The sequence below is a fragment of the Clinocottus analis genome, unplaced genomic scaffold (assembly GCF_023055335.1).
Source record: "Clinocottus analis isolate CAN_PGR_092001 unplaced genomic scaffold, fCliAna1.0.p SCAF_40, whole genome shotgun sequence".
NCBI lineage: Eukaryota > Metazoa > Chordata > Actinopteri > Perciformes > Cottidae > Clinocottus > Clinocottus analis.
Window position 1 is genome coordinate 990,243 of NW_027176154.1, and position 25,000 is coordinate 1,015,242.

The 25,000-nt window shown below is 50.2% G+C and overlaps 4 protein-coding genes and 1 pseudogene across 4 annotated transcripts in view; 2 read left to right on the forward strand and 3 right to left on the reverse strand.

Moving 5' to 3' along the window:
• The window catches only part of LOC137801325 (pleckstrin homology domain-containing family G member 3-like), a 16,275-nt gene extending 10,560 nt beyond the window's left edge, over positions 1–5,715 (reverse strand). The window contains exons 1-5 of the mRNA XM_068598712.1: positions 5,485–5,715; positions 5,092–5,348; positions 617–1,215; positions 346–500; positions 40–184 (exon numbers count right to left, since the gene is read on the reverse strand). Coding sequence (XP_068454813.1) covers positions 40–184; positions 346–500; positions 617–1,040 — 724 coding nt within the window. The 5' untranslated portion in view covers positions 1,041–1,215; positions 5,092–5,348; positions 5,485–5,715. The remainder of the gene's footprint in view (positions 1–39; positions 185–345; positions 501–616; positions 1,216–5,091; positions 5,349–5,484) is intronic.
• On the forward strand, positions 5,117–9,035 carry LOC137801416 (serine/threonine-protein kinase PAK 6-like). The gene is made up of 8 exons (XM_068598830.1): positions 5,117–5,390; positions 5,498–6,220; positions 6,320–6,577; positions 6,787–6,920; positions 7,121–7,247; positions 7,915–8,040; positions 8,161–8,295; positions 8,396–9,035. Exons 1-8 carry the CDS (start codon positions 5,190–5,192, stop codon positions 8,561–8,563), a joined length of 1,872 nt encoding a protein of 623 aa, XP_068454931.1. The 5' UTR covers positions 5,117–5,189; the 3' UTR covers positions 8,564–9,035.
• A 1,262-nt stretch (positions 9,036–10,297) lies between these two features.
• On the forward strand, positions 10,298–16,093 carry LOC137801414 (myosin-6 pseudogene; annotated as a pseudogene).
• A 3,268-nt stretch (positions 16,094–19,361) lies between these two features.
• LOC137801326 (complement C1q-like protein 2) lies at positions 19,362–20,279 on the reverse strand. Its single transcript, XM_068598713.1, has 3 exons — positions 20,057–20,279; positions 19,702–19,839; positions 19,362–19,633 (listed from the first exon to the last, which is right to left on the reverse strand). The coding sequence occupies exons 1-3, from the start codon at positions 20,277–20,279 to the stop codon at positions 19,362–19,364; spliced, it is 633 nt and encodes a 210-aa protein (XP_068454814.1).
• Positions 20,280–23,548: 3,269 nt separating this feature from the next.
• The window catches only part of zbtb1 (zinc finger and BTB domain containing 1), a 3,125-nt gene continuing 1,673 nt past the window's right edge, over positions 23,549–25,000 (reverse strand). Inside the window, exon 2 of the mRNA XM_068598787.1 lies at positions 23,549–25,000. This exon is cut by the window's right edge and continues 686 nt beyond it. Within this exon, the coding sequence (XP_068454888.1) occupies positions 23,638–25,000 (1,363 nt within the window). The 3' untranslated portion in view covers positions 23,549–23,637.

Genomic DNA, 25,000 nt, shown 5'->3' on the forward strand with positions numbered 1-25,000 from the left:
CAAAGAGCAGCACGGACTACATTTCCCATGAGCACTCACAGCTGGTCTGCTCCGGGTTCAGCACCATCACGGTGACCTTGGCGGCGTGCGAGCGCTGCCCGTTGGAGTCGGTGACGGTCAGCAGGAAGTCGTAGGAGCCGGGCTGCAGGCGGGGCAGGCTCACCTGGTCAGGTAGCTCCGTGCTCTGCACACACACCGACAGCTTCAAGGACACACCCTCAGGGACCACACGGCCACGCTACCTGCAGACTCACCTGGACAGGTACAACGAGGCTAAGACAGCAGCACCTGTCTCTTGGGCGTGACATCGGTTCTCTCTACCTGTGGTGCGTTCAGGGACTTTACCTCCATGGTCACGTTGCCGTCTCCAGTGGTCCAGAGGTACTTGGTGATGTGGGCGTCGCCCAGCGCCAGGCTCTGGATGCCGCTGAGAGTCACCGCTTCACCGGGCTGAACGATGACATCACGGGCTGCGATGGCAATGGGCAGGACCTCTTCACCTGGAGACACAGGTACAGACAGGAAGTGCATCAGCGACACTGATCCTCAGACAGGAAGTGAAAACCTGCGATTGCGATATTGATGCGGTAATACTTCTGGTCCCAGGAGGACTCACCTGAGCCCTGTGGTCCCCGCAGGTACACCTGGAACACGGCCTCTCTGATGTAGCTCCGGTATCCCGCCTTGTTCACGAACCTGCACACGAAGCGGTTCCTGTGGATGCAGTTGAACAGGACGCATGCGCGGTGGTCTGCCGCTCCTGCGTCGCCTGCGCGCGGAGCCAGCAGCGCCAGGTTGCAGAGGTTGTCCAGGCAGCACGCCCTCCTGCAGGCTTCCAGCGAGCTCACGCGCGCGGCGGACAGCAGCACCGCTCCCTCCGCCACCGCGTCCTCCGCGTCCAGCACGAAGTCGTCCTGTCCGGCGCGGAACGAGTCGCGGCACGACGCGTCCTGCTCCTGCGCGCCGGCTAGCCGCAGGAGGAGGAGGAGGAGGAGGAGGGGGGAGGAAGAAGAGGAGGAAGAGGAGGAAGATAGCGGCATTTTCTGAAGATAGCAACAAGGCACCGGGTCAGGCTCAGCAGAAGGACGTGCGCGCGTCTCGGTGTCTGTGCTCTCAGGTGTGTCCCAACGGCTCTCGAGCAGGAAGAGCCCGCAGACACGCCCCTCTCTGTCGTCGCCCAGGTGTGGCGCCAACAAGGAGAAACTATGAAGATCTCTGTGAAGCATCATCAACAAATACAAAACTTCTGATGTGTGTTGTTGTTGTTGTTGTTGTTGTTGTTGTTGTTGTTGTTATTATGGTTATTGTTATCATTATTGAAGTAAAAAGAAGAAAATAAAAGTCAATGTCATTTTTTTCATCAGTCTGTGTGTGTGTGTGTGTGTGTGTGTGTGTGTGTGTGTGTGTGTGTGTGTGTGTGTGTGTGTGTGTGTGTGTGTGTGTGTATGTTCTCTCTTGTGGTTGAAGCCTAAATACATATTTCTTAATCTTACCAAGTTCTGTAACCAGTGAGACATGCTACATGCTGCAGAGTGAGACATGCTACATGCTGCAGAGTGAGACATGCTACATATGGCAGAGTGAGACATGCTACATGCTGCAGAGTGAGACATGCTACATGCTGCAGAGTGAGACATGCTACATATGGCAGAGTGAGACATGCTACATGCTGCAGAGTGAGACATGCTACATGCTGCAGAGTGAGACATGCTACATGCTGCAGAGTGAGACATGCTACATGCTGCAGAGTGAGACATGCTACATATGGCAGAGTGAGACATGCTACATGCTGCAGAGTGAGACATGCTACATATGGCAGAGTGAGACGTGCTACATGCTGCAGAGTGAGACATGCTAGATGCTGCAGAGTGAGACATGCTACATATGGCAGAGTGAGACATGCTACATGCTGCAGAGTGAGACATGCTACATGCTGCAGAGTGAGACATGCTACATATGGCAGAGTGAGACATGCTACATGCTGCAGAGTGAGACATGCTACATATGGCAGAGTGAGACATGCTACATGCTGCAGAGTGAGACATGCTGCATATGGCAGAGTGAGACATGCTACATGCTGCAGAGTGAGACATGCTACATATGGCAGAGTGAGACATGCTACATGCTGCAGAGTGAGACATGCTAGATGCTGCAGAGTGAGACATGCTACATGCTGCAGAGTGAGACATGCTACATATGGCAGAGTGAGACATGCTACATGCTGCAGAGTGAGACATGCTACATATGGCAGAGTGAGACATGCTACATGCTGCAGAGTGAGACATGCTGCATATGGCAGAGTGAGACATGCTACATGCTGCAGAGTGAGACATGCTACATATGGCAGAGTGAGACATGCTACATATGGCAGAGTGAGACATGCTACATGCTGCAGAGTGAGACATGCTAGATGCTGCAGAGTGAGACATGCTACATATGGCAGAGTGAGACATGCTACATGCTGCAGAGTGAGACATGCTGCATATGGCAGAGTGAGACATGCTACATGCTGCAGAGTGAGACATGCTGCATATGGCAGAGTGAGACATGCTACATGCTGTAGAGTGAAACATGCTGCATATGGCAGAGTGAGACATGCTACATGCTGCAGAGTGAGACATGCTGCATATGGCAGAGTGAGACATGCTACATGCTGCAGAGTGAGACATGCTACATATGGCAGAGTGAGACATGCTACATGCTGCAGAGTGAGACATGCTAGATGCTGCAGAGTGAGACATGCTACATATGGCAGATTGAGACATGCTACATGCTGTAGAGTGAAACATGCTGCATATGGCAGAGTGAGACATGCTACATGCTGCAGAGTGAGACATGCTGCATATGGCAGAGTGAGACATGCTACATGCTGCAGAGTGAGACATGCTGCATATGGCAGAGTGAGACATGCTACATGCTGCAGAGTGAGACATGCTGCATATGGCAGAGTGAGACATGCTAGATGCTGCAGAGTGAGACATGCTGCAGCCTGCAGAGAGACAGGCGGCTGAAGAGGGGGAGGAGAGACGGCAGCAGAGAGAGTCAGTGTCTGAGGAGGAGAACAGCAGGAACCAGTCACAAACTCACCAGGACTCTCCTGGACTCTCCTAGACTCTCCTGGACTCACCTGAACTCTCCTGGACTCACCTGGACTCACCTGGACTCTCCTGGACTCAGGTGAGTGTGTCAGCATTCTTCTCCACATACAGGTTAAACTGGGACTGGTTCCCCATAGTTTAAAAGAACACAGAACGGGGTCTGTGTGTGATATAGGTTCTCTACAGCTTCACCGTGGAACCTTGGTCAGAGGTTCCACTGAGAACCTTGGTCAGAGGTTCCACTGAGAACCACGGTCTCAATCAAAAAGAGACTGAACGACAGAAGAGCAAACAGTCAGAAGACGTCTATGAACCAACAACCTTCACTAATGATGGTGTTAGCTGTTAGCTTATAGCTAGCTTAGAGGATGGCTAGCTGTTAATTAATAGCTAGTTGTGAGCTGATGGCTCACTGTTAGCTGGTGGTTATTTACTAGTTTGTAGTTAGCTTTTATCTGATTGTTAGCTGTGAGCTGGTGGCTAACTGTTAGCTGATGGTTATTTCTTAGCTGTTACATGATGGTTCGCTCATGGCTAGCTGTTAGCTGATGGTTAAAGGTGAGCTGATGGCTAGCTGCTAGCTGATGGTTATTTCTTAGTAGTTAGCTGTTAGTTGATGGTTAACTGTGACCTGACGGCTAGCTGTTAGCTAAGGGTTAGCTTTAAGCTGGGAGTTAGCCATTAGCTGACGGTTAGCTGCTAAAGTAAACTCTGCGATAGCGTCTCATTTTCTTTCAGAAAGTAATTTTTTTAGTAGTAATTATTCAGACATCTGAATATTTAAGCTAGAAGCAGCGCTCGGGTCACATGACCTTTAACCTCAGAACAAGCCGCTCAAACACAGCTATGTACTGCGAGAACATCATGACCTCATAGAACTCACACAGGTAACACTGACACACCTCTGACCAGGTAATGCCCTCCACCTGTCTTTGAAGAAGTTATGGAGATTCTGAGTGTTTATGTGAACTATGTCTGACTTCACTAATACTAATAATGATAATAATAATACAACAAACAGAGAAAGATGTCACTGTCTGATCAGGAGACTTTACTCCTCTACATCTCTATGGATGATAGTTATTGATCATATATTCATGATCTGGCTGGTTATTACTCCTCTACATCTCTATGGATGATAGTTATTGATCATATATTCATGATCTGGCTGGTTATTACTCCTCTACATCTCTATGGATGATAGTTATTGATCATATATTCATGATCTGGCTGGTTATTACTCCTCTACATCTCTATGGATGATAGTTATTGATCATATATTCATGATCTGGCTGGTTATTACTCCTCTACATCTCTATGGATGATAGTTATTGATCATATATTCATGATCTGGCTGGTTATTACTCCTCTACATCTCTATGGATGATAGTTATTGATCATATATTCATGATCTGGCTGGTTATTACTCCTCTACATCTCTATGGATGATAGTTATTGATCATATATTCATGATCTGGCTGGTTATTACTCCTCTACATCTCTATGGATGATAGTTATTGATCATATATTCATGATCTGGCTGGTTATTACTCCTCTACATCTCTATGGATGATAGTTATTGATCAGAAGCTTTCATAAGTTTCTCTGAATGAATCACAGTCTGTTGAGTTTCAGTCACTGAGGATCTGTTTGGTCATGTAGGAGTTAATGCTGAGGAATGTGGACACACCCTGATGACACACACACACACACACACACACACACACACACACACACACACACACACACACACACACACACACACAGACAGTAGTTATTATTTAAGGGTGAGAGGGTCTGATCGCGTTCGTGAGGAGGACGAGGAGAAGGAGAACGAGGAGGAGGAGGAGGAAGAGGAGGAGGAGGAGCAGGAGGGGGAGGAGGAGCAGGAGGGGAGGAGGGGGAGGTCATGTGACCATCCTCAGGTGAACCACCTGAGCAGGAAGAGAAGCTGTCAGTTCACCGCAGGCAGAGTGTGTGTGTGTTTTCTTACGGTGCGTTCAGGTGACCCCCGTCATGTCTGATGGAGCTACTTCCTGTTGTCTCCTTCAGCTCTCACCGGCGCTTGGCTGTTGCCGCGTTGCCGCGACGATGTTCCGGCGCAGGAAGAGGAAGCGCCGGCCGGAGATCTCCTCGCCGCAGGACTTCCAGCACCGCGTCCACACGTCGTACGACGCCGCCAGCGGACGCTACGTCGGGCTGCCGGCGCAGTGGCACAGCGTCATCGACACGCTGAGGAGGCCACGCCCCCTAGTGGACGCCAGCAGGGTCACCGAGGTCACACTCAGGAAGGTGAGATGACACACCCACAGGTTATTATATATATATATATATATATATATATATATATATATATATATATATATATACACACACAAATACCCACTTCCTGTCTGCAGCCCGTGGTGCGCGGCAGCATCCTGGGCCATGAGGACTACATCTCCCAGCTGGTCTCAGCGATGACCCGGCTGTCCGTCAGCGGGTCCAACTCTCTGCGCCGCAGCGGCCCGTCGGCACGGCAACGGGCCCGGTCGCTGGGCCGACTGGGAGGACCAGGAGAACCGGTGGACGGGGAGGCGTACCTGTACCAGCTTCTGGACCGGAAGACGGGCGGCGGTTCCACCTACTGGCAAGACCGGATCCAGCAGGTGTGCAGCAAAGGAGCCGGTCCTGAAAGCAAAGGAGCCCTGAGAGCCGCCTGCGAGGGGCGGGGCCAGAGGAGCAGGGAGGGGGCGGGGCGGAGGACCGGTGTAGGCGGGTCCACAGGGAGCCAGAATGCTCGCAGTGAGGGGGCGGGGCTAAGACCAGCTTCCTGTTTCAGCCGCCTGCAGCCCGTGGAGACCAGCAGACCTCACCTGAGGCCCAGACCAGCAGTCAGTCCCCTGCCAGACCTGCTGTCCTCCTCCAGGGAAACTCCCAGAAGGCCTCACTCTTCCTACGACCCCCAGCGCCCCGCCCCCTCCCTCCTCTTCTTGCCCCCGCCCAACAGCACCAGCAGTCCCATCATCACAGGACGACCTCTGCGCTCGCTCCACCCCTCCTCCAGCTTCAGCTCCCAGCCCCGCCCCCTTAGCCAGCCCCGCCCCCTTAGCCAGCCCCGCCCCCTTAGCCAGCCCCGCCCCGTGATCCAGCCTCGCCCCCTTAGCCAGCCCCGCCCTCTTAGCCAGCTCCGCCCCGTGAGCCAGCCCCGCCCCCTGAGCCCGCCCCGCCCACTAAGTCAGCCCCGCCCACTGAGCCCGCCCCGCCCACAGACCTCACCTGCTGCAGGTGAGCAGGTGACACACGAGCAGTTCAGGGCGGCGCTGCAGACCGTGGTGGACCCGGGAGATCCGAGGAAGACTCTGGAGAACTTTGTGAAGATCGGGGAGGGGTCCACAGGGGTGGTCTGCACCGCCACCGAGAGGAGCAGCGGCCGTCAGGTAGCCGTGAAGATGATGGACCTGAGGAGGCAGCAGAGGAGGGAGCTGCTCTTCAACGAGGTGAATACATCATGTAGAAGCATATGAGGACTTATGAAGATCTAAGATATGAAAATATGTGAAGAACTTTCAGCCAGCAGCAGCTTAGATGCCCTGATGGAAAATATATGACAATATATTTATCATCAGCATGACATCTGCGGCTCACCTGTGCACGACGTCATCACAACGTCATCTTGACATCATCTTGACATCACTGCCGCCCCCAGGTGGTGATCATGAGGGACTACCGGCACCACAACGTGGTGGAGATGTTCTGCAGCGCGCTGGTGGAGGACGAGCTCTGGGTCGTCATGGAGTACCTGCGGGGGGGCGCGCTGACCCACATCCTCACTGAGACCAGGTACAAGTACACAGAGTACACGAGCTCTGGGTCCTCATGGAGTACCTGCAGGGGCGTGGTCTGTAAGACCAGGTGACTACAAGTACACCGAGCCTGTACTAAAGTACACGAAAGCACTTGTGGTTATTCAAGTACACTGTGTGGATACTGAAGTACTGGTGTAGAGACTGAAGTACTGGTTGTGTACTGTGTGTACTCAGGCTGGACGAGCAGCAGACGGCCTCAGTGAGCGTGGCGGTGCTTCAGGCGCTGCAGTTCCTTCACTCTCATGGAGTCCTGCACCGAGACGTGAAGAGCGACTCCATCCTGCTGAGTGAGGAGGGGAGGGTACGTTTACATGTGTACATACATGTATACATGTACATGTACATACATGTACATGTATGTACATGTATGTGTAACCAAAAACATCTCTTTCTGAATCCACCATGAATAAGGAAGCTGGCGCAGCAGCTTCTCTTCAGTAGCTATTACTGATGCACTTTGTAGTTTGACTTAATTGACGAAATTAGCCGGCTAACCAATCATGTTACTGGTCACGTGGCCCTGTGACCAATCACAGCGCATGTTCATGGTCACGTGGCCCTGTGACCAATCACAGCGCATGTTCATGGTCACGTGGCCCTGTGACCAATCACAGCGCATGTTCATGGTCACGTGGCCCTGTGACCAATCACAGCGCATGTTCATGGTCATGTGGCCCTGTGACCAATCACACGTCTCGGCCTCCAGAAGGTTCTTCATGTCTTCTAACAGGCTGCTCTTCCAGAGAGGAAACATGTGATTGGATAAAACATGTTAACCAGGAAGAAGCCCTAAAGAGACATGAAGAAGCAGATGAACACATGAAGGAGCAGATGAACACATGAAGGAGCAGATGAACACATGAAGGAGCAGATGAACACATGAAGGAGCAGATGAACACATGAAGGAGCTGGAACATGAGGACATCATTAACTGAAGAGTTAATCCTTCTCTTCCTCCTCTTCCTCAGGTGAAGCTCTCAGACTTTGGTTTCTGCGCTCAGATCAGTGACGCGGTTCCGAAGAGGAAGTCTCTGGTGGGAACTCCGTACTGGATGGCGCCTGAAGTCATCTCCAAGACGCCGTACGGGACCGAGGTACCGATCCTCTGGGTCCTCTCAGTGTGTGTGTGTGTGTGTGTGTAACAGTGTGTGTGTGTGTGTGTGTGTGTGTGTGTGTGTGTGTGTGTGTGTGTGTGTGTGTGTGTGCGCGCGCAGGTGGACGTGTGGTCCCTGGGCATCATGGTGGTGGAGATGATTGACGGAGAGCCGCCTTACTTTAGGGACACGCCCATCACAGCGATGAAGAGGGTGAGGGACGAAGAGGCCCCGAGTGTGAAGGACCTGCAGAGGGTACACACACACACACACACACACACACACACACACACACACACACACAATAATACTCATACTTGTAAGTGATCCTTGATGACCTCACTTCCTGTCCCAGGTGTCTCCGGTGTTGAGGGACTTCCTGTCCTGCATGCTGACTCGTGACACGCAGCAGCGCTCCACCGCCGCCGAGCTGCTGCAGCACGCCTTCCTGCTGCAGGCCGGACCGCCGTGCTGCCTGGTGCCCCTAGTGGAGCAGCACCGCAAGCGCATGTCCCTCTGCTGAACACCTGAGACTCACCTGAGACTCACCTGAACACCTGAGTGACTCACCTGAACACCTGAGACTCACCTGAGACACATTAGTACAGATTTAAATAAACAAATGACCTCACCTGGATAGCATGTGACGCTACATCGTCTCATAGATCTCGTCACACCTGGTTTACCTGTCGGGAGAAAGGTTCCTGACCTTTGAGCCTTTAAACTTTGCTTCTGTTTGCATTTTGATGCTGATCATTTTCCCAGAATGCTCCTGTAACGACAGAATGTTATATATTTACAGCTGGTCTCTGAAGGTCAAAGGTCATCAAACGTAAACAAGAGAAATCACAAAGTTTTATTAACGTCTGTATTTGATCAAAGATCGTAAGACTAGTTTATAATTTAAACTGTGAACTAGTTAAAACTATATTTTAAACTAGAAACTAGTTTAAAATATAGTTTTAACTAGTTTACAAACTATAAACTAGTTCATGGTGAAGGTTCCTTTAGATATGACACATGTCTATGAATCTATAAATATACATACAGACTAACTCTCACGGTTTCATGTTTTCACACGCTGGTTCATGTTTTCACACGCTGGTTCATGTTTTCACACGCTGGTTCATGTTTTCACACCCTGGTTCATGTCTTAAGTCCCGCCCTCCCGCCACACAGCTGTTCAGCGGCACATGTGTTGTCCTCGCTGCAAAATAACAACAATAATAATAAAACAATAAGTAATTTCTCTCTCTCTCTCTCTCTCTCTCTCTCTCTCTCTCTCTCTCTCTCTCTCTCTCTCTCTCTCTCTCTCTCTCTCGCCCTTGTTTACCTGAAATGTGCACTTTATAATTTTATTTTGAACCGCCCTGTTTGGCAGTTGTTTTTCAATAAAATAAAACATTTCCATAAAGCCAATCCACTTTTTCATGTTAAGAACATACAAATGAAAAAATGCAATTAATTGCAATTAATCGCGAATTAACTATGAAATAAATGTATTTAATCACAAATAAATATTTTAATTGTTTGACAACACTAATAATTATATAAATTTGTATATACAAATATAATATAATTATATGCATATATATATATATATATATATATATATATATATATATATATATATATATATATATATATATATATATATATATACACTTATATATATTCATGTATATGTATATCTGTATTCATGAACATTACAAAGGAGCTCATTGACGTCTTCACAGGCTCAAAGTCTCTGGTTTCAGAGATAAAGAGACTGAACATTAAAACTCTTCCTGCAGGATGTTCATTAGCACATTCATTACATTTTCTATCCAAATGATCTTAAATATATGTGTGTGTGTGTGTGTGTGTGTGTGTGTGTGTGTGTGTGTGTGTCCTAATAAACAGCAATAGCAACAGCCTAAAGCAGATGAATAATCCCTGTGGTGGCTGCAGGAGGAGCAGAGTCTAAATGTGGAGGTGTCTGGCGACTATCAGCCGATAAGAAGGGGACCGCTCCTTTTCCTAAATAGGACCTCGACACCCAAAGGTCCTGAATCTGCCCTCCTGGGTTCAGATTCAGGACCTTTGGGTGTCGAGGTCCTTTTTAGGAAAAGGCCCTCGACGGCAGTTATTTCCTAATTTGGTCCTCCGGCGTCTTTATAAACATCCGCCTGCTGACTCCTCGTCTGCAGTTGCTTCAGAGACGCGAACCCTTCCTCTTCTTCCTCTTCTTCTGGGACCCTCGACCGCCGCCGCACCAATGGGCGACGCTCTGATGGCCGAGTTCGGGAAGGCGGCTCCTTTCTTGAGGAAGTCGGACAAGGAGCGGCTGGAGGCCCAGACCCGACTGTTCGACATCAAGACCCAGTGCTTCGTGGTGGACGACAAGGTGGAGTACATGAAGGGGCAGGTCCAGAGCAGAGAAGGTGGGACGGTGACGGTGTTGAAGGAGGACGGGACGACGGCGACCGCCAAGGAGCAGGACGTGCACCCCCAGAACCCGCCCAAGTACGATAAAATCGAAGACATGGCGATGTTCACGTTCCTCCACGAGCCCGCGGTGCTGTTCAACCTCAAGGAGCGCTACGCCGCCTGGATGATCTACACCTACTCCGGGCTCTTCTGCGTCACGGTCAACCCCTACAAGTGGCTCCCCGTCTACGACGCCGAGGTGGTGGCGGCATACCGGGGCAAGAAGAGGACCGAGGCGCCGCCGCACATCTTCTCCATCTCCGACAACGCCTACCAGTACATGCTCACCGACCGGGAGAACCAGTCAGTCCTCATCACCGGAGAATCCGGAGCCGGGAAGACCGTGAATACCAAGCGGGTCATTCAGTACTTTGCCAGCATCGCTGCAGTTGGCAAGAGAGACGCCAGCAAGGGGACTCTGGAGGACCAGATCATCCAGGCCAACCCGGCGCTGGAGGCGTTCGGCAACGCCAAAACACTGAGAAATGACAATTCGTCTCGTTTTGGAAAATTCATCAGAATTCACTTCGGCACGAGTGGGAAGCTGTCGTCCGCCGACGTGGAGACGTACCTGCTGGAGAAGTCCCGGTGCACCTTTCAGCTCAAGGCCGAGAGGAACTACCACATCTTCTACCAGATCCTGTCCAATCAGATGCCGGAGCTGCTGGACATGCTGCTGGTCACCAACAACCCGTACGACTACTCCTACATCTCCCAAGGGGAGGTGACGGTCGCCTCCATCAATGACTCGGAGGAGCTGCTGGCCACCGACAGCGCCTTCGACGTGCTCGGCTTCACGGCGGAGGAGAAGATGGGCGTCTACAAACTCATCGGCGCCATCATGCACTACGGCAACATGAAGTTCAAACAGAAGCAGCGTGAGGAGCAGGCCGAGCCCGACGGCACGGAGGCGGTGGATAAAACGGCTTACCTCATGGGTCTGAACTCTGCCGACGTCATCAAGGGGCTGTGTCATCCCAGAGTCAAGGTGGGGAACGAATATGTCACCAAAGGCCAAAGTGTGGACCAGGTGTACTACTCTCTTGGCGCTCTGGCTAAGTCAGTGTATGAAAAGATGTTCAACTGGATGGTGGTGAGGATCAACCACTCGCTGGCAACCAAACAGCCTCGTCAGTACTTCATAGGAGTGCTGGATATCGCTGGATTCGAGATCTTTGATTTCAACACTTTTGAGCAGTTGTGCATCAACTACACCAACGAGAAACTGCAACAGTTTTTCAACCACCACATGTTTGTTCTGGAACAAGAAGAGTACAAGAAAGAAGGCATTGATTGGGAGTTCATTGACTTTGGGATGGACTTACAAGCTTGTATTGACCTCATCGAGAAGCCGCTGGGCATCCTGTCAATTCTGGAGGAGGAATGCATGTTTCCCAAAGCCAGTGACCAGACCTTCAAGTCCAAGCTCTATGATAATCACCTGGGAAAGAACAAGATGTTTGAGAAGCCCAGGGCTGCAAAGGGGAAAGCAGAGGCTCATTTCGCCCTGGTTCACTATGCTGGCACGGTGGACTACAACATTGGCAACTGGTTGGTCAAAAACAAAGACCCCCTGAATGAAACTGTGGTCGGCCTTTACCAGAAAGCCTCTCTGAAGCTGCTCAGCACTCTGTTTTCAAGCTACTCGGGAACTGACGCAGCTGACAAAGCAAGCAGCAAAGGAGCCAAGAAGAAAGGTTCCTCGTTCCAGACTGTGTCGGCTCTTCACAGGGAAAACCTGAACAAGCTGATGAACAACCTGAAGACCACACATCCTCACTTTGTCCGCTGTCTGATTCCCAATGAGAAGAAAACTCCCGGGGCTATGGACAACTGCCTGGTGATGCACCAGCTGCGCTGTAACGGTGTCCTGGAAGGTATCCGGATCTGCAGGAAGGGATTCCCCAACAGGGTGCTCTATGGCGACTTCAAACAACGCTACAGGATTCTGAATGCCTCCGCCATCCCTGAAGGCCAGTTCATTGACTGCAAGAAGAGTGCAGAGAAGCTTCTGGGATCACTGGACATCGACCACACTCAGTACCGGTTCGGTCACACCAAAGTCTTCTTCAAAGCCGGTCTGCTGGGGACACTGGAGGAGATGCGTGATGAGCAACTCTCTCGAATCATCACCAGGATTCAGGCCAATGCCCGGGCAATCCTTATGAGGGCAGAGTTTGCTAAGCTGGTGGAGCGCAGAGATGCCCTGATGGTCATCCAGTGGAACCTTCGCTCCTTTCTGGCTGTAAAGAACTGGCCCTGGATGAAGCTCTTCTTCAAGATCAAACCACTGCTGAAGAGCGCCGAGTCTGAGAAGGAGATGGCCAACATGAAGGACGAGTTCCACAACATGAAGGAAGCTCTGGAGAAATCAGAAGCAAGGCGGAAGGAGCTAGAGGAGAAAATAGTGACTCTTCTCCAAGAGAAGAATGATCTGACTCTGCACATCCAGTCTGAACAGGATACGCTGACAGATGCTGAAGAGCGCTGTGAGCAGCTCATCAAGAGCAAGATCCAACAGGAAGCCAAGCTGAAGGAGACAACGGAGAGGCTGGAAGATGAGGAGGAGCTAAACGCAGATCTGACAGCGAAGAAGCGAAAGCTTGAAGACGAATGCTCTGAGTTGAAGAAAGACATCGATGATCTGGAGCTGACTCTGGCGAAGGTCGAGAAAGAGAAACACGCCACGGAGAATAAGGTAAAAAACCTGACGGAGGAGATGGCTTCCCAGGACGAAAACATCATGAAGCTCACCAAAGAGAAGAGGGCACTGCAGGAGGCTCACCAGCAGACACTGGATGACCTTCAGAGTGAAGAGGACAAAGTGAACAGCTTAACCAAAGCCAAAGTGAAGCTGGAGCAACAAGTGGACGACCTGGAGGGCTCGCTGGAGCAGGAGAAGAAGCTCAGGATGGACCTGGAGCGCTCAAAGAGGAAGTTCGAAGGAGACCTGAAACTGACTCAGGAGAGCTTGATGGATGTAGAAAACGACAAGCAGCAGATGGAGGACAAACTGAAAAAAAAAGATTTTGAGATCGTTCAAATAAATTCGAGACTAGAAGACGAGCAGGTTGCTTCGGTTCAGCTCCAGAAGAAGCTGAAAGAGAACCAGGCGAGGATCGAGGAGCTGGAGGAGGAGCTGGACGCCGAGCGCGCCGCTCGGGCCAAAGTGGAGAAGCAGCGCTCCGATCTTTCCCGCGAGCTGGAAGACATCAGCGAGCGGCTGGAGGAGGCGGGCGGAGCCACGTCAGCGCAGGTGGAGATGAACAAAAAGAGAGATGCTGAATTTCAGAAGCTGCGACGGGAGCTGGAGGAATCTACACTCCAACACGAGGCAACGGCCGCCGCCCTGAGGAAGAAGCACGCCGACAGTGTGGCCGAGCTGGGTGAACAGATCGACAACCTGCAGCGCGTGAAGCAGAAGCTGGAGAAGGAAAAGAGCGAGCTGAAGCTGGAGCTGGATGACTTGTCTTCCAACATGGAGAGCGTGGTGAAGGCCAAGTCCAACATTGAGAAGATGTGCCGTACAATGGAAGACAACATGAACGAGTACAAGAGCAAATATGAGGAATCTCAGCGCGCCGTCAACGACCTGACTACCCAGAGGGCCAAGCTGCTCACTGAGAACGGGGAGTTTGGACGCCAGCTGGAGGAGAAGGAGTGTCTGATCTCACAGCTGACCAGAGGGAAGAACTCGTACAACCAGCAGGTAGAAGACCTACGCAGACAGCTGGAAGAAGAAGTCAAGGCAAAGAACGCCCTCGCCCACGCTGTGCAGTCTGCTCGCCACGACTGCGATCTGCTCCGAGAGCAGTTTGAAGAGGAGCAGGAAGCCAAGGCGGAGCTGCAGAGAGCTCTGTCCAAGTCCAACACCGAGGTCTCAGCATGGAGGACCAAGTACGAAACCGATGGAATCCAGCGAACAGAGGAACTGGAGGAAGCCAAGAAGAAGCTGGTTCAAAGACTGCAGGAGGCCGAGGAGGCCATCGAAGCGGTGAACGCAAAGTGTTCGTCCCTCGAGAAGACCAAGCACCGCCTTCAAAGTGAAATCGAAGACCTGATGCTGGACCTCGAGAAGTCCAACGCAGCATCCGCAGTGCTGGACAAGAAACAAAGGGCCTTTGACAAAGTCATGGCCGAGTGGAAGCAAAAGTTTGAGGAGTCGCAGTGTGAGCTGGAGGCCTCTCAAAAGGAATCTCGGTCTCTGAGCACTGAACTCTTCAAACTGAGGAACGCCTACGAGGAGTCTCTGGATCAACTCGAGACAATGAAGAGGGAGAACAAGAACCTCCAAGAGGAGATCTCCGACCTCACCGACCAGCTGGGGGAGGGCGGCAGGAGCGCTCACGAACTGGAGAAGATCGGGAAGCAGCTGGAGCAAGAAAAGGCCGAGCTCCAGTCAGCGCTGGAGGAAGCAGAAGGTTCCCTGGAGCACGAAGAGAGCAAGATCCTCCGAGCGCAGCTGGAGTTCAACCAGGTGAAGGCCGACGTGGAGCGCAAGCTGGCAGAGAAAGAGGAAGAAATGGAGCAGGCCAAGAGGAACTACCAGCGGACGCTCGAGTCGCTGCAGACCTCTCTGGAGTCCGAAACCAGGAGCCGCAACGAGGCCCTGAGGGTCAAGAAGAAAATGGACGGCGACCTCAACGAGATGGAGATCCAGCTCAGCCAAGCCAACAGGCAGGCGGCCGACGCCCAGAAGCAGCTTAAGAGCCTGCAGGCGTTCCTGAAGGACTCTCAGCTGCAGCTGGACGACGTGCAGCGCGGCAACGACGACCTGCGAGAGAACATCGCCCTGCTGGAGCGCAGAAACAACCTGATCCAGGCCGAGCTGGAGGACCTGAGGGCCGCCCTCGAGCAGACGGACCGCAGCCGCAAACTGGCCGAGCAGGAGCTGACCGATGCCACGGAGCGCGTGCAGCTCCTGCACGCGCAGAACACCGGCCTGATCAACCAGAAGAAGAAGCAGGAAGCGGACCTCACGCACCTGCAGAACGAGATGGAGGAGGCCGTGCAGGAGAACCGCAACGCCGAGGAGAAGGCCAAGAAGGCCATCACGGATGCAGCCATGATGGCCGAGGAGCTGAAGAAGGAGCAAGACACCAGCGCCCACCTGGAGCGCATGAAGAAGAACATGGAGCAGACCATCAGAGACCTGCAGCACCGCCTGGACGAGGCCGAGCAGATCGCCATGAAGGGTGGCAAGAAGCAGCTCCAGAAGCTGGAGGCTCGCGTCAGGGAGCTGGAGAACGAGCTGGAGGCCGAGCAGAGGAGGGGGGTCGAGTCCGTCAAAGGGGTCCGCAAGTACGAGCGCCGTGTCAAGGAGCTCACCTACCAGACCGAGGAAGACCGCAAGAACATGGCCCGCATCCAGGACCTGGTGGACAAGCTGCAGCTGAAGGTCAAGGCCTACAAGCACGCCGCCGAGGAGGCGGAGGAGGGCGCCAACAGCAACGCGGCCAAGCTACGCAAGCTGCAGCACGAGCTGGAGGAGGCCGAGGAGAGGGCCGACATCGCGGAGTCTCAGGTGAACAAGCTGAGGGCCAAGACCAGGGACGGGTCCTCCAAGAAGGGCCTGGACGAGTGAGGAGACCCCCAGAGTCCTGCAGCACAGGTGTGTGACCGCCGGCTGCTACCAACGGCTTCTCAGGGCTTTAGAGCGGATCAGGTGACATCAGGTGACACGAGGGCGGGCCTGTGGTCACGTGGTGTCACCTGATGTCACCTGGTGTCACCTGAGACTCTCACGGAGATGTCGTTGAAAGCTTTATATACATTATTATTGTTATTATTACCATGTTATTACTCATGGTGGTTTGATTGACAGGTGATTCTGGACCATGGGACCGGCTCGTTGAAGACGATCCAGCAGACGCATATTCATCAGTCTTCATAGTAGAAATTGTTTTATTTATCATTGAAACAAGTTTTCGGGTCAGATCCACTTTTTATTTTGGAAATGATTCATTTAACTTTTTGATCAACGAACACATTTAAATGTTTTATTATCATGTTATCAAACATGGAGATTAAAACTATAATATATATACTATAATAATAATATATAATATAATATTATAACACATTAAAGTTATAAAACATGAACGTTATAATGTTTTAAAAAACAGGAATGTTATAACCAGGTCTAGTCTCAGACCATGTAAAGCCTTCAGTTAACCGGTTGCTCTAAAATGTAACTCTGACCCTGAAGAACTCAATAAAACCTCCAGAACGGATCCAGACCAGAACAGAGTGAGTCTTTCCTGAAGGAGTTCAAGGTCCAGAATCTCAGCAGGAAGGAAGACACTCGTTACAGTCTGCAGTAAAACCTCGTTAACGAGTCCTCAAAGGACGGAACCTGAAGTCTAGTCATAGTTATCTAGTGTTATCTAGTCATAGTTATCTATAGTTATCTAGTCATAGTTATCTATAGTCATATAGTCATAGTTATCTATCGTTATCTAGTCATAGTTATCTATAGTCATAGTTATCTAGTCATAGTAATCTATAGTTACATAGTCATAGTTATCTATAGTTATCTAGTCATAGTTATCTATAGTTATCTAGTCATAGTTATCTATAGTCATATAGTCATAGTTATCTAGTCATAGTTATCTAGTCATAGTTATCTATAGTCATATAGTCATAGTTATCTATAGTTATATAGTCATAGTTATCTAGTCATAGTAATCTATAGTTACATAGTCATAGTTATCTATAGTTACATAGTCATAGTTATCTATAGTTACATAGTCATAGTTATCTATAGTTATCTAGTCATAGTTATCTATAGTTACATAGTCATAGTTATCTAGTTATCTAGTCATAGTTATATATAGTTACATAGTCATAGTTATCTATAGTTACATAGTCATAGTTATCTAGTTATAGTTATTTATAGTTACATAGTCATAGTTATCTATAGTTACATAGTCATAGTTATCTAGTCATAGTTATCTATAGTTACATAGTCATAGTTATCTATAGTTACATAGTCATAGTTATCTATAGTTATCTAGTCATAGTTATCTATAGTTACATAGTCATAGTTATCTATAGTTATCTAGTCATAGTTATCTATAGTTCCATAGTCATAGTTATCTAGTTACATAGTCATAGTTATCTATAGTTCCATAGTCATAGTTATCTATAGTTATCTAGTCATAGTTATCTATAGTTACATAGTCATAGTTATCTATAGTTATCTAGTCATAGTTATCTATAGTTACATAGTCATAGTTATCTATAGTTATCTAGTCATAGTTATCTATAGTTACATAGTCATAGTTATCTATAGTTCCATAGTCATAGTTATCTATAGTTACATAGTCATAGTTATCTAGTTACATAGTCATAGTTATCTATAGCTCCATAGTCATAGTTATCTATAGTTATCTAGTCATAGTTATCTATAGTTACATAGTCATAGTTATCTATAGTTATCTAGTCATAGTTATCTATAGTTACATAGTCATAGTTATCTATAGTTATCTAGTCATAGTTATCTATAGTTACATAGTCATAGTTATCTAGTTATAGTTATCTATAGTTACATAGTCATAGTTATCTATAGTTACATAGTCATAGTTATCTAGTTATAGTTATTTATAGTTACATAGTCATAGTTATCTAGTTATAGTTATCTATAGTTACATAGTCATAGTTATCTATAGTTACATAGTCATAGTTATCTAGTTATAGTTATTTATAGTTACATAGTCATAGTTATCTAGTTATAGTTATCTATAGTTACATAGTCATAGTTATCTATAGTTACATAGTCATAGTTATCTATAGTTACATAGTCATAGTTATCTAGTTATAGTTATTTATAGTTACATAGTCATAGTTATCTAGTTATAGTTATTTATAGTTACATAGTCATAGTTATCTAGTTATAGTTATCTATAGTTACATAGTCATAGTTATCTATAGTTACATAGTCATAGTTATCTAGTTATAGTTATTTATAGTTACATAGTCATAGTTATCTAGTCATAGTTATCTATAGTTACATAGTCATAGTTATCTAGTTATAGTTGTTTATAGTTACATAGTCATAGTTGTTATATATTATGTTATTTACTGACTGATGGAGCCTTGGTGGTGTGTTCAGGCGTAGACAGGATTTACAACACTTAGTTTCTAGTTTATCTTTAATATTTTGACAAACTGAAAAAAAAGACTTTGCACTTTTCTGGTTAGGACGCCTGACTTTTATTGTTACGGGTCAGACGAAGGCCTCGGTGTCAGCGGGGAGGGACCGGGCTCTGGGTCTCCTACAGGGTGAGGGTGTCAGCATGTGGTCCACAGCATCTCTGGGTCTCCTACAGGGTGAGGGTGTCAGCATGTGGTCCACAGCATCTCTGGGTCTCCTACAGGGTGAGGGTGTCAGCATGTGGTCCACAGCATCTCTGGGTCTCCTACAGGGTGAGGGTGTCAGCATGTGGTCCACAGCATCTCTGGGTCTCCTACAGGGTGAGGGTGTCAGCATGTGGTCCACAGCGTCTCTGGGTCTCCTACAGGGTGAGGGTGTCAGCATGTGGTCCACAGCATCTCTGGGTCTCCTACAGGGTGAGGGTGTCAGCATGTGGTCCACAGCATCTCTGGGTCTCCTACAGGGTGAGGGTGTCAGCATGTGGTCCACAGCGTCTCTGGGTCTCCTACAGGGTGAGGGTGTCAGCATGTGGTCCACAGCATCTCTGGGTCTCCTACAGGGTGAGGGTGTCAGCATGTGGTCCACAGCGTCTCTGGGTCTCCTACAGGGTGAGGGTGTCAGCATGTGGTCCACAGCGTCTCTGGGTCTCCTACAGGGTGAGGGTGTCAGCATGTGGTCCACAGCGTCTCTGGGTCTCCTACATGGGGGAGACCAGGAAGCCGCTGAAGGTGCTGAGCTTCGTCTGGTCGAAGATGCTCTGCCCGGTCCAGAGGGTGACAGAGACCCGGTCCCCGGCCTCCAGGACCAGCGGCGCCCCGTTGGAGGCGGAGCCGTGGACGCCCCTGGTGTCGAAGACGGCGAACATGTTCGACTCGTTCTTCATGACCGCTGCGTTCATGGACCCGGAGGACCCCACGCAGCCGGTGAACCGGATGTAGTACAACCCCCTGACGGGGGCCGTGAAGACGCCTGGGGGCCGAGACTCAGGGTCAGGACTCTCAGGGGAGGCGGTGAAGCATGCGACAGGTGAGTCTTACCTGTCTCGGGGTCATAGGCGTTGCCGGTGTTTGTGGTCACCTTGGTGAACCGCAGCGTGGTGGCGCTGGCGAACGGGCCCTGGTGGGTCCACTGTTCCGTGGAGACCAGCGCCGCCGAGAACGCCACCTGAGATCTACCTTAGGGACACGGAGAGGGTTCTATCCAACATGGGGATGCTAACACATGCTAAACCATGCTAACACACGCTAAACAATACTAACACACGCTAAACAAAGTTTACATATGCTAAAACACTCTAATCCATGCTAACACACACTAGTGCATGCTCATGACGCATGCTGACACATGCTAGCCCATTTTTACACATGCTAAAACCCTCTTGTGGATACTGACCTCTCTCTTCACGCTCTCTCTCCAGCTGGTCCACTCGGGCCGTCAGCTGCTGGACCAGAACCGCCAGGTCCAGCACTTCTGGTTCTGGATCAGGGTTGAATGCCATCGGGAACTTCTCAGGATTGCTCTGTATTTCTTTCACCCTCATCGGGTCTACATTAGAACCCTGAGCGCCGACCACGGCACAGACCACCACCAAGACCAGAACCCCGCTGGACGCCATGTCGACTGCTGTTCTGGGCTCTGCACTGGAGACACACTGACACTTAAACTGGACTTCAAACTGGACTTTAAACTGGTTCTGTTTGTCCTCTTAAAACAAACAGCTGATGATTAACTAAACTCTGGTTGCACCGGCCGAACAGAGCGGTGGGGTCAACCCAGTATGAAGATGGCTCATCATCAGAATCACGCTTCATCAAGAGCGCAGCAGAATAAACTGAGGTGTTGTTATGAATGGACACACACACACACACACACACACACACACACACACACACACACACACACACACACACACACACACACACACACACACCACATCTCTTAAAGTGAGCTTCCTTCAGTTCAGACGGTGTTGTTTCATTGCAGCCGTCCCACACGGCTCTGATAACCACAGTGTGTAACAGACCTTTAAATGATGTTAAATCCCCCAAAACATGAGACGGTTGTATCGTCCACAACAATTTGTTTGATCAAACGAGTCATCTTGATCATGTATGTTGTATTTCCGTGATCATACTGAACATGTTTCATGTGATATTGCTGTCCACCCGGTCATTATGGGGTCACTGCCCCTTTAAGAAGCCTCTGATGTGTTCAGTGACGTCACGTCACTCCCAGCACTGAGTCTTCTTCACTGAGCTGAGGCATGTGGCAGACTAAGTATTTACACTTCATAGTTTATCAAATGATGTGTTATGTCGTCTTGTGTCAACGTGAAATATGTATTAATATAAAATTACCTCATTAAACATGAACCTGACATTATTAAATCTGATAAAATGAAAATTTGGCTCGTCATCGCCCCCTCCAGAAAACAAGATTTGGACAACCCTTGAGTTGTGAAAGCTTAGTTTTCACTCACAATGACCTGAATTTGGCACACATGTCCAGTTGGTCTGCGCTACAAAAAAGGCTGAGAGCATTCGCCTACTTCGATTTTCCACCATTTTGAATTTGGTGAAAAACAATTTTCCTCAAATCTTCCTCAACGCTGGGTTCGATTCTCACAAATTCTTTGTGGATCATTATTGGTTCAATGTCATCAAAATGTATCAAAAGCTTCTTGATATCTCATTGTGTTCAGAAGAAAAGGACCCACTATCTCAGCAGTACAAAATGTGAACCTAAAAACAACTCTCTTGGGACCATGCTATAAACCAGGAGTGGGCAAAGTACGGCCGTCGGCCGTTTTAATCTGGCCCGCCAACTATTATAATTATTGTAATTAAAAGAAAATAAAAATGAACAAAGTTCAATTTTTTTTGTGTGGAATTATTAATTTCAGAGCTGGCGCTGTGGGCGGGCGGCGCATTGCCACACATTTTAACAGGCAGTTACATTCACTTTCCTCAACAACAGCCTGAGACCCCCTGAGTGGAGCTACTCAGCTGTCAGGGACAGGAACTTAAGTCATGGTTTCACATGTCAAACTGTCAGGGAGAGAACATAAATGAGTTCAGGCTGTTGGTCCGGCCCTCCACAATATTTTATGTACCTCATGCGGCCCCCCGGTGAAAAATAATTGTCCACACCGTACCAGAAGTCGGCCATTTTGAGTTTCGTGTGATTTCTCAGATTATTATCTTTTTTTCCAGGCCAAGTTGCCAGGGTTTCCCAGTAGGTGGCGCTATGACTATGAGTTAATATTGGAATGCAGAAGTCTTTGAGCCATGATTCCCATAAAGCTTGTAACTTTGGAACAGTTTTGACAAAGTACAGTTGAGTTACAACAACTTGATATATGAACAAGAACAAGATGAAATAGCCGACAACTTTTAATTCAAGAATGTCTTTAAGTTGTACTTTTATCTAAAATACTAGTGAGAGATACACAGCAGCCAATGATGAAGCTGCTGTCCACGCGCACACAACTACAACAGAGTACAATCACAACACATTTATAATATTTGATGCTTTAATGTTGAAATGACTTTTGGGACGATGGTGAAAAGAAGAATAAATAATCTGATCCTTGTGGACGAGCTAAACCCAGAGCCCTTCCCCGCCGGGTCTGTGTGGAGTTCAGAGCGGATTGAACCGGTCTGAAGAGGCCCTTCAGGTCCACACTGACCCGGGCTCTAAACATTCATCCCCCAGCATGCACCACTGTGTTACAGTCAAGGCACCAGTCACAGAGCATGTGAGCGCACAGCCGATCAATAACTCCAGAGGACCAGGTTGGAGTCGGGGTTAAGGTGCGGTACCTGATTAACCTTAACCCGTTACACTAGTCAACCATGTGGTTTCACTTCTTTGGACTTAACGAACCATGAAAAACAAGCTTCATGTAAATAAACCAGCTTCTTCATAAATATTAAAACTAATATACATCCAGTTAGCTAGTCAGATAACTGCCCAGCTAGTTTAATTAGTTAGCTATTCAACCAACTAGTTTGTTAACCAGTTAGTTAGTCAACCGACTAGCCTCAGTTAACCAGTTAGCTGCCCAGCTAGTTAACAGGGACTAAACTTGATGGAAGCTTAAGCGTGTTTCCACAGAATCAGATTCAAACGTCTCGTTAGCAAGAAGCGCTAAACCGTCACAGCGACCAATCGGCACGCCTGCTCCGGTTATGCATAAACGTTAAAAGTGCAGATTGTCTTTTTGGTGCTCAAGTGCATTAATTTGTTCTCACATTTATGGCTTCCTTTGGTACCAGACCCATAGCGGTACGGGTCCCTCTAGCCTCTTGGGGCCCGAGGTCCCTCTAGCCTCTTGGGGGCCGAGGTCCCTCTAGCCTCTTGGGGGCCGAGGTCCCTCTAGCCTCTTGGGGCCCGAGGTCCCTCTAGCCTCTTGGGGGCCGAGGTCCCTCTAGCCTCTTGGGGGCCGAGGTCCCTCTAGCCTCTTGGGGCCCGAGGTCCCTCTAGCCTCTTGGGGGCCGAGGTCCCTCTAGCCTCTTGGGGGCCGAGGTCCCTCTAGTCTCTTGGGGCCCGAGGTCCCTCTAGCCTCTTGGGGGCCGAGGTCCCTCTAGCCTCTTGGGGGCCGAGGTCCCTCTAGCCTCTTGGGGCCCGAGGTCCCTCTAGCCTCTTGGGGGCCGAGGTCCCTCTAGCCTCTTGGGGGCCGAGGTCCCTCTAGCCTCTTGGGGCCCGAGGTCCCTCTAGCCTCTTGGGGCCCGAGGTCCCTCTAGCCTCTTGGGGGCCGAGGTCCCTCTAGCCTCTTGGGGGCCGAGGTCCCTCTAGTCTCTTGGGGCCCGAGGTCCCTCTAGCCTCTTGGGGGCCGAGGTCCCTCTAGCCTCTTGGGGGCCGAGGTCCCTCTAGCCTCTTGGGGGCCGAGGTCCCTCTAGCCTCTTGGGGGCCGAGGTCCCTCTAGCCTCTTGGGGGCCGAGGTCCCTCTAGTCTCTTGGGGGTCGAGGTCGCTACAACCTCTTGGTGTGCTTGGAGTTGTAGTGGCTCCTCATGTCTTTACGGAGACGGAACTTCTCTCCGCAGACGCCGCAAATGTACAGGTGCACGTCCATGTGCTTCTCCAGCTGGTCTCCGCCAGGGAAGATCTGGAAGCACACCTGGCAGATGGTCTCCCCAGCCGACAGGTGTGAGATCATGTGGCGGACGTGGTCGTGCTTGAGGAAGGTTCCCTGGTCGCAGACCGGGCAGACGTAGCGCGCCATCCCTTTGTGCATGTCGGTGTGCAGCCGCAGCTGCCGCTCACGCAGGAACTGCTTCCCGCAGGTCTGGCAGGTGAACTGCTTCTCCTTGGTGTGGACGGTGTAGTGCTCCCGCAGGTGGCAGCGCTGGTAGAACCCTTTGCCGCAGATGCTGCAGAAATGTTTGCGTCGGTGGTCCGGCTCGCCGCCTTCCTCCAGCGCCGCCGGGCGGAACAGCTCCTGGTCGTGGCAGGACAAGGCGTGCTCCAGCGCTGCGCTCTCGTTGGGGAACAGCGTGCCGCAGTGAGGGCAGGCCAGCTCAGCCTCCAGCAGAGCCTCCATGCCGTGCGGCTCCTCCAGCAGCGAGGCATCGTCCTCCCCGTGGGAGTCCGAGTCGCCGCCTTGGGATTCTCCGCAGCGCTCCGCATGCTCCTGCAGCTGGCGGCCTTTGATCAGCACCTGACCACACCTCCCGCACGCACAGATGTGACCCATGTGGTTGGACAGGTAGTGGGCTGACTTGTCCTCCTCCGGCAGCAGTGCGCCGCACAGTTCACAGGGCTCGCATTCGGCTTCCTGCCTCTCTTCTTTGACCTTACGAAGCTTTGTGGGTATCCCCGACTCCTCGCTGCTGGACATGTGGCCTTCAAACGGCTCGCTGCTGTTGTCCAGACCCGAGACGCCGGGCTCTGGGTCGCGTTCTGACCCGGTTTTCTCCGCATGCGGGTCTTTACGCGTAGCGCCACTGTACCGTGCTCTACAGTCTCCGAGCCGGACCACCTCCATCTCGGGGAAGACGCTTTCTTCCGGTTCCGTCTTGATGGAGATACTCCGGGTCGACCCGGACTCACCGTCCGTCCCGGCTGCCGCCGACCTCCTGGCGAGGTCAGAGCCAGCCTTGGCTTCGGGCCAATCGTCCTCGCCTTTACAGACGACCCTGTGTTCCTCGATGCTCTCGGAGGCGGAGCTCTCGGCTTTGCTGGAGTCATTGTCGCCTTCGGCGCCGCCTCTCGGCTGATGGAAGGCCTTCCGGTTGGTGCAGGTCAGGATGTGTTCGATTAAAAGTTTCTCGCAGCTAAAGACGAAACCGCAGTCGTCGCATGTGTAGGTACGGCCGAACCGAGGCCGGTCTTTG

Coding starts and splice junctions, on each gene's coding strand:
- LOC137801416 (XM_068598830.1), top strand. CDS start 5,190: ATGTTCCGGCGCAGGAAGAGGAAGCGCCGGCCGGAGATCTCCTCGCCG. Junction 6,921..7,120: donor CACATCCTCACTGAGACCAG/GTACAAGTACAC, acceptor GTGTGTACTCAG/GCTGGACGAGCAGCAGACGG. Junction 8,296..8,395: donor GTGTGAAGGACCTGCAGAGG/GTACACACACAC, acceptor TTCCTGTCCCAG/GTGTCTCCGGTGTTGAGGGA.
- LOC137801326 (XM_068598713.1), bottom strand. CDS start 20,279: ATGGCGTCCAGCGGGGTTCTGGTCTTGGTGGTGGTCTGTGCCGTGGTC. Junction 19,840..20,056: donor GAGAGAGCGTGAAGAGAGAG/GTCAGTATCCAC, acceptor CGTGTCCCTAAG/GTAGATCTCAGGTGGCGTTC. Junction 19,634..19,701: donor CGCCTATGACCCCGAGACAG/GTAAGACTCACC, acceptor CTCGGCCCCCAG/GCGTCTTCACGGCCCCCGTC.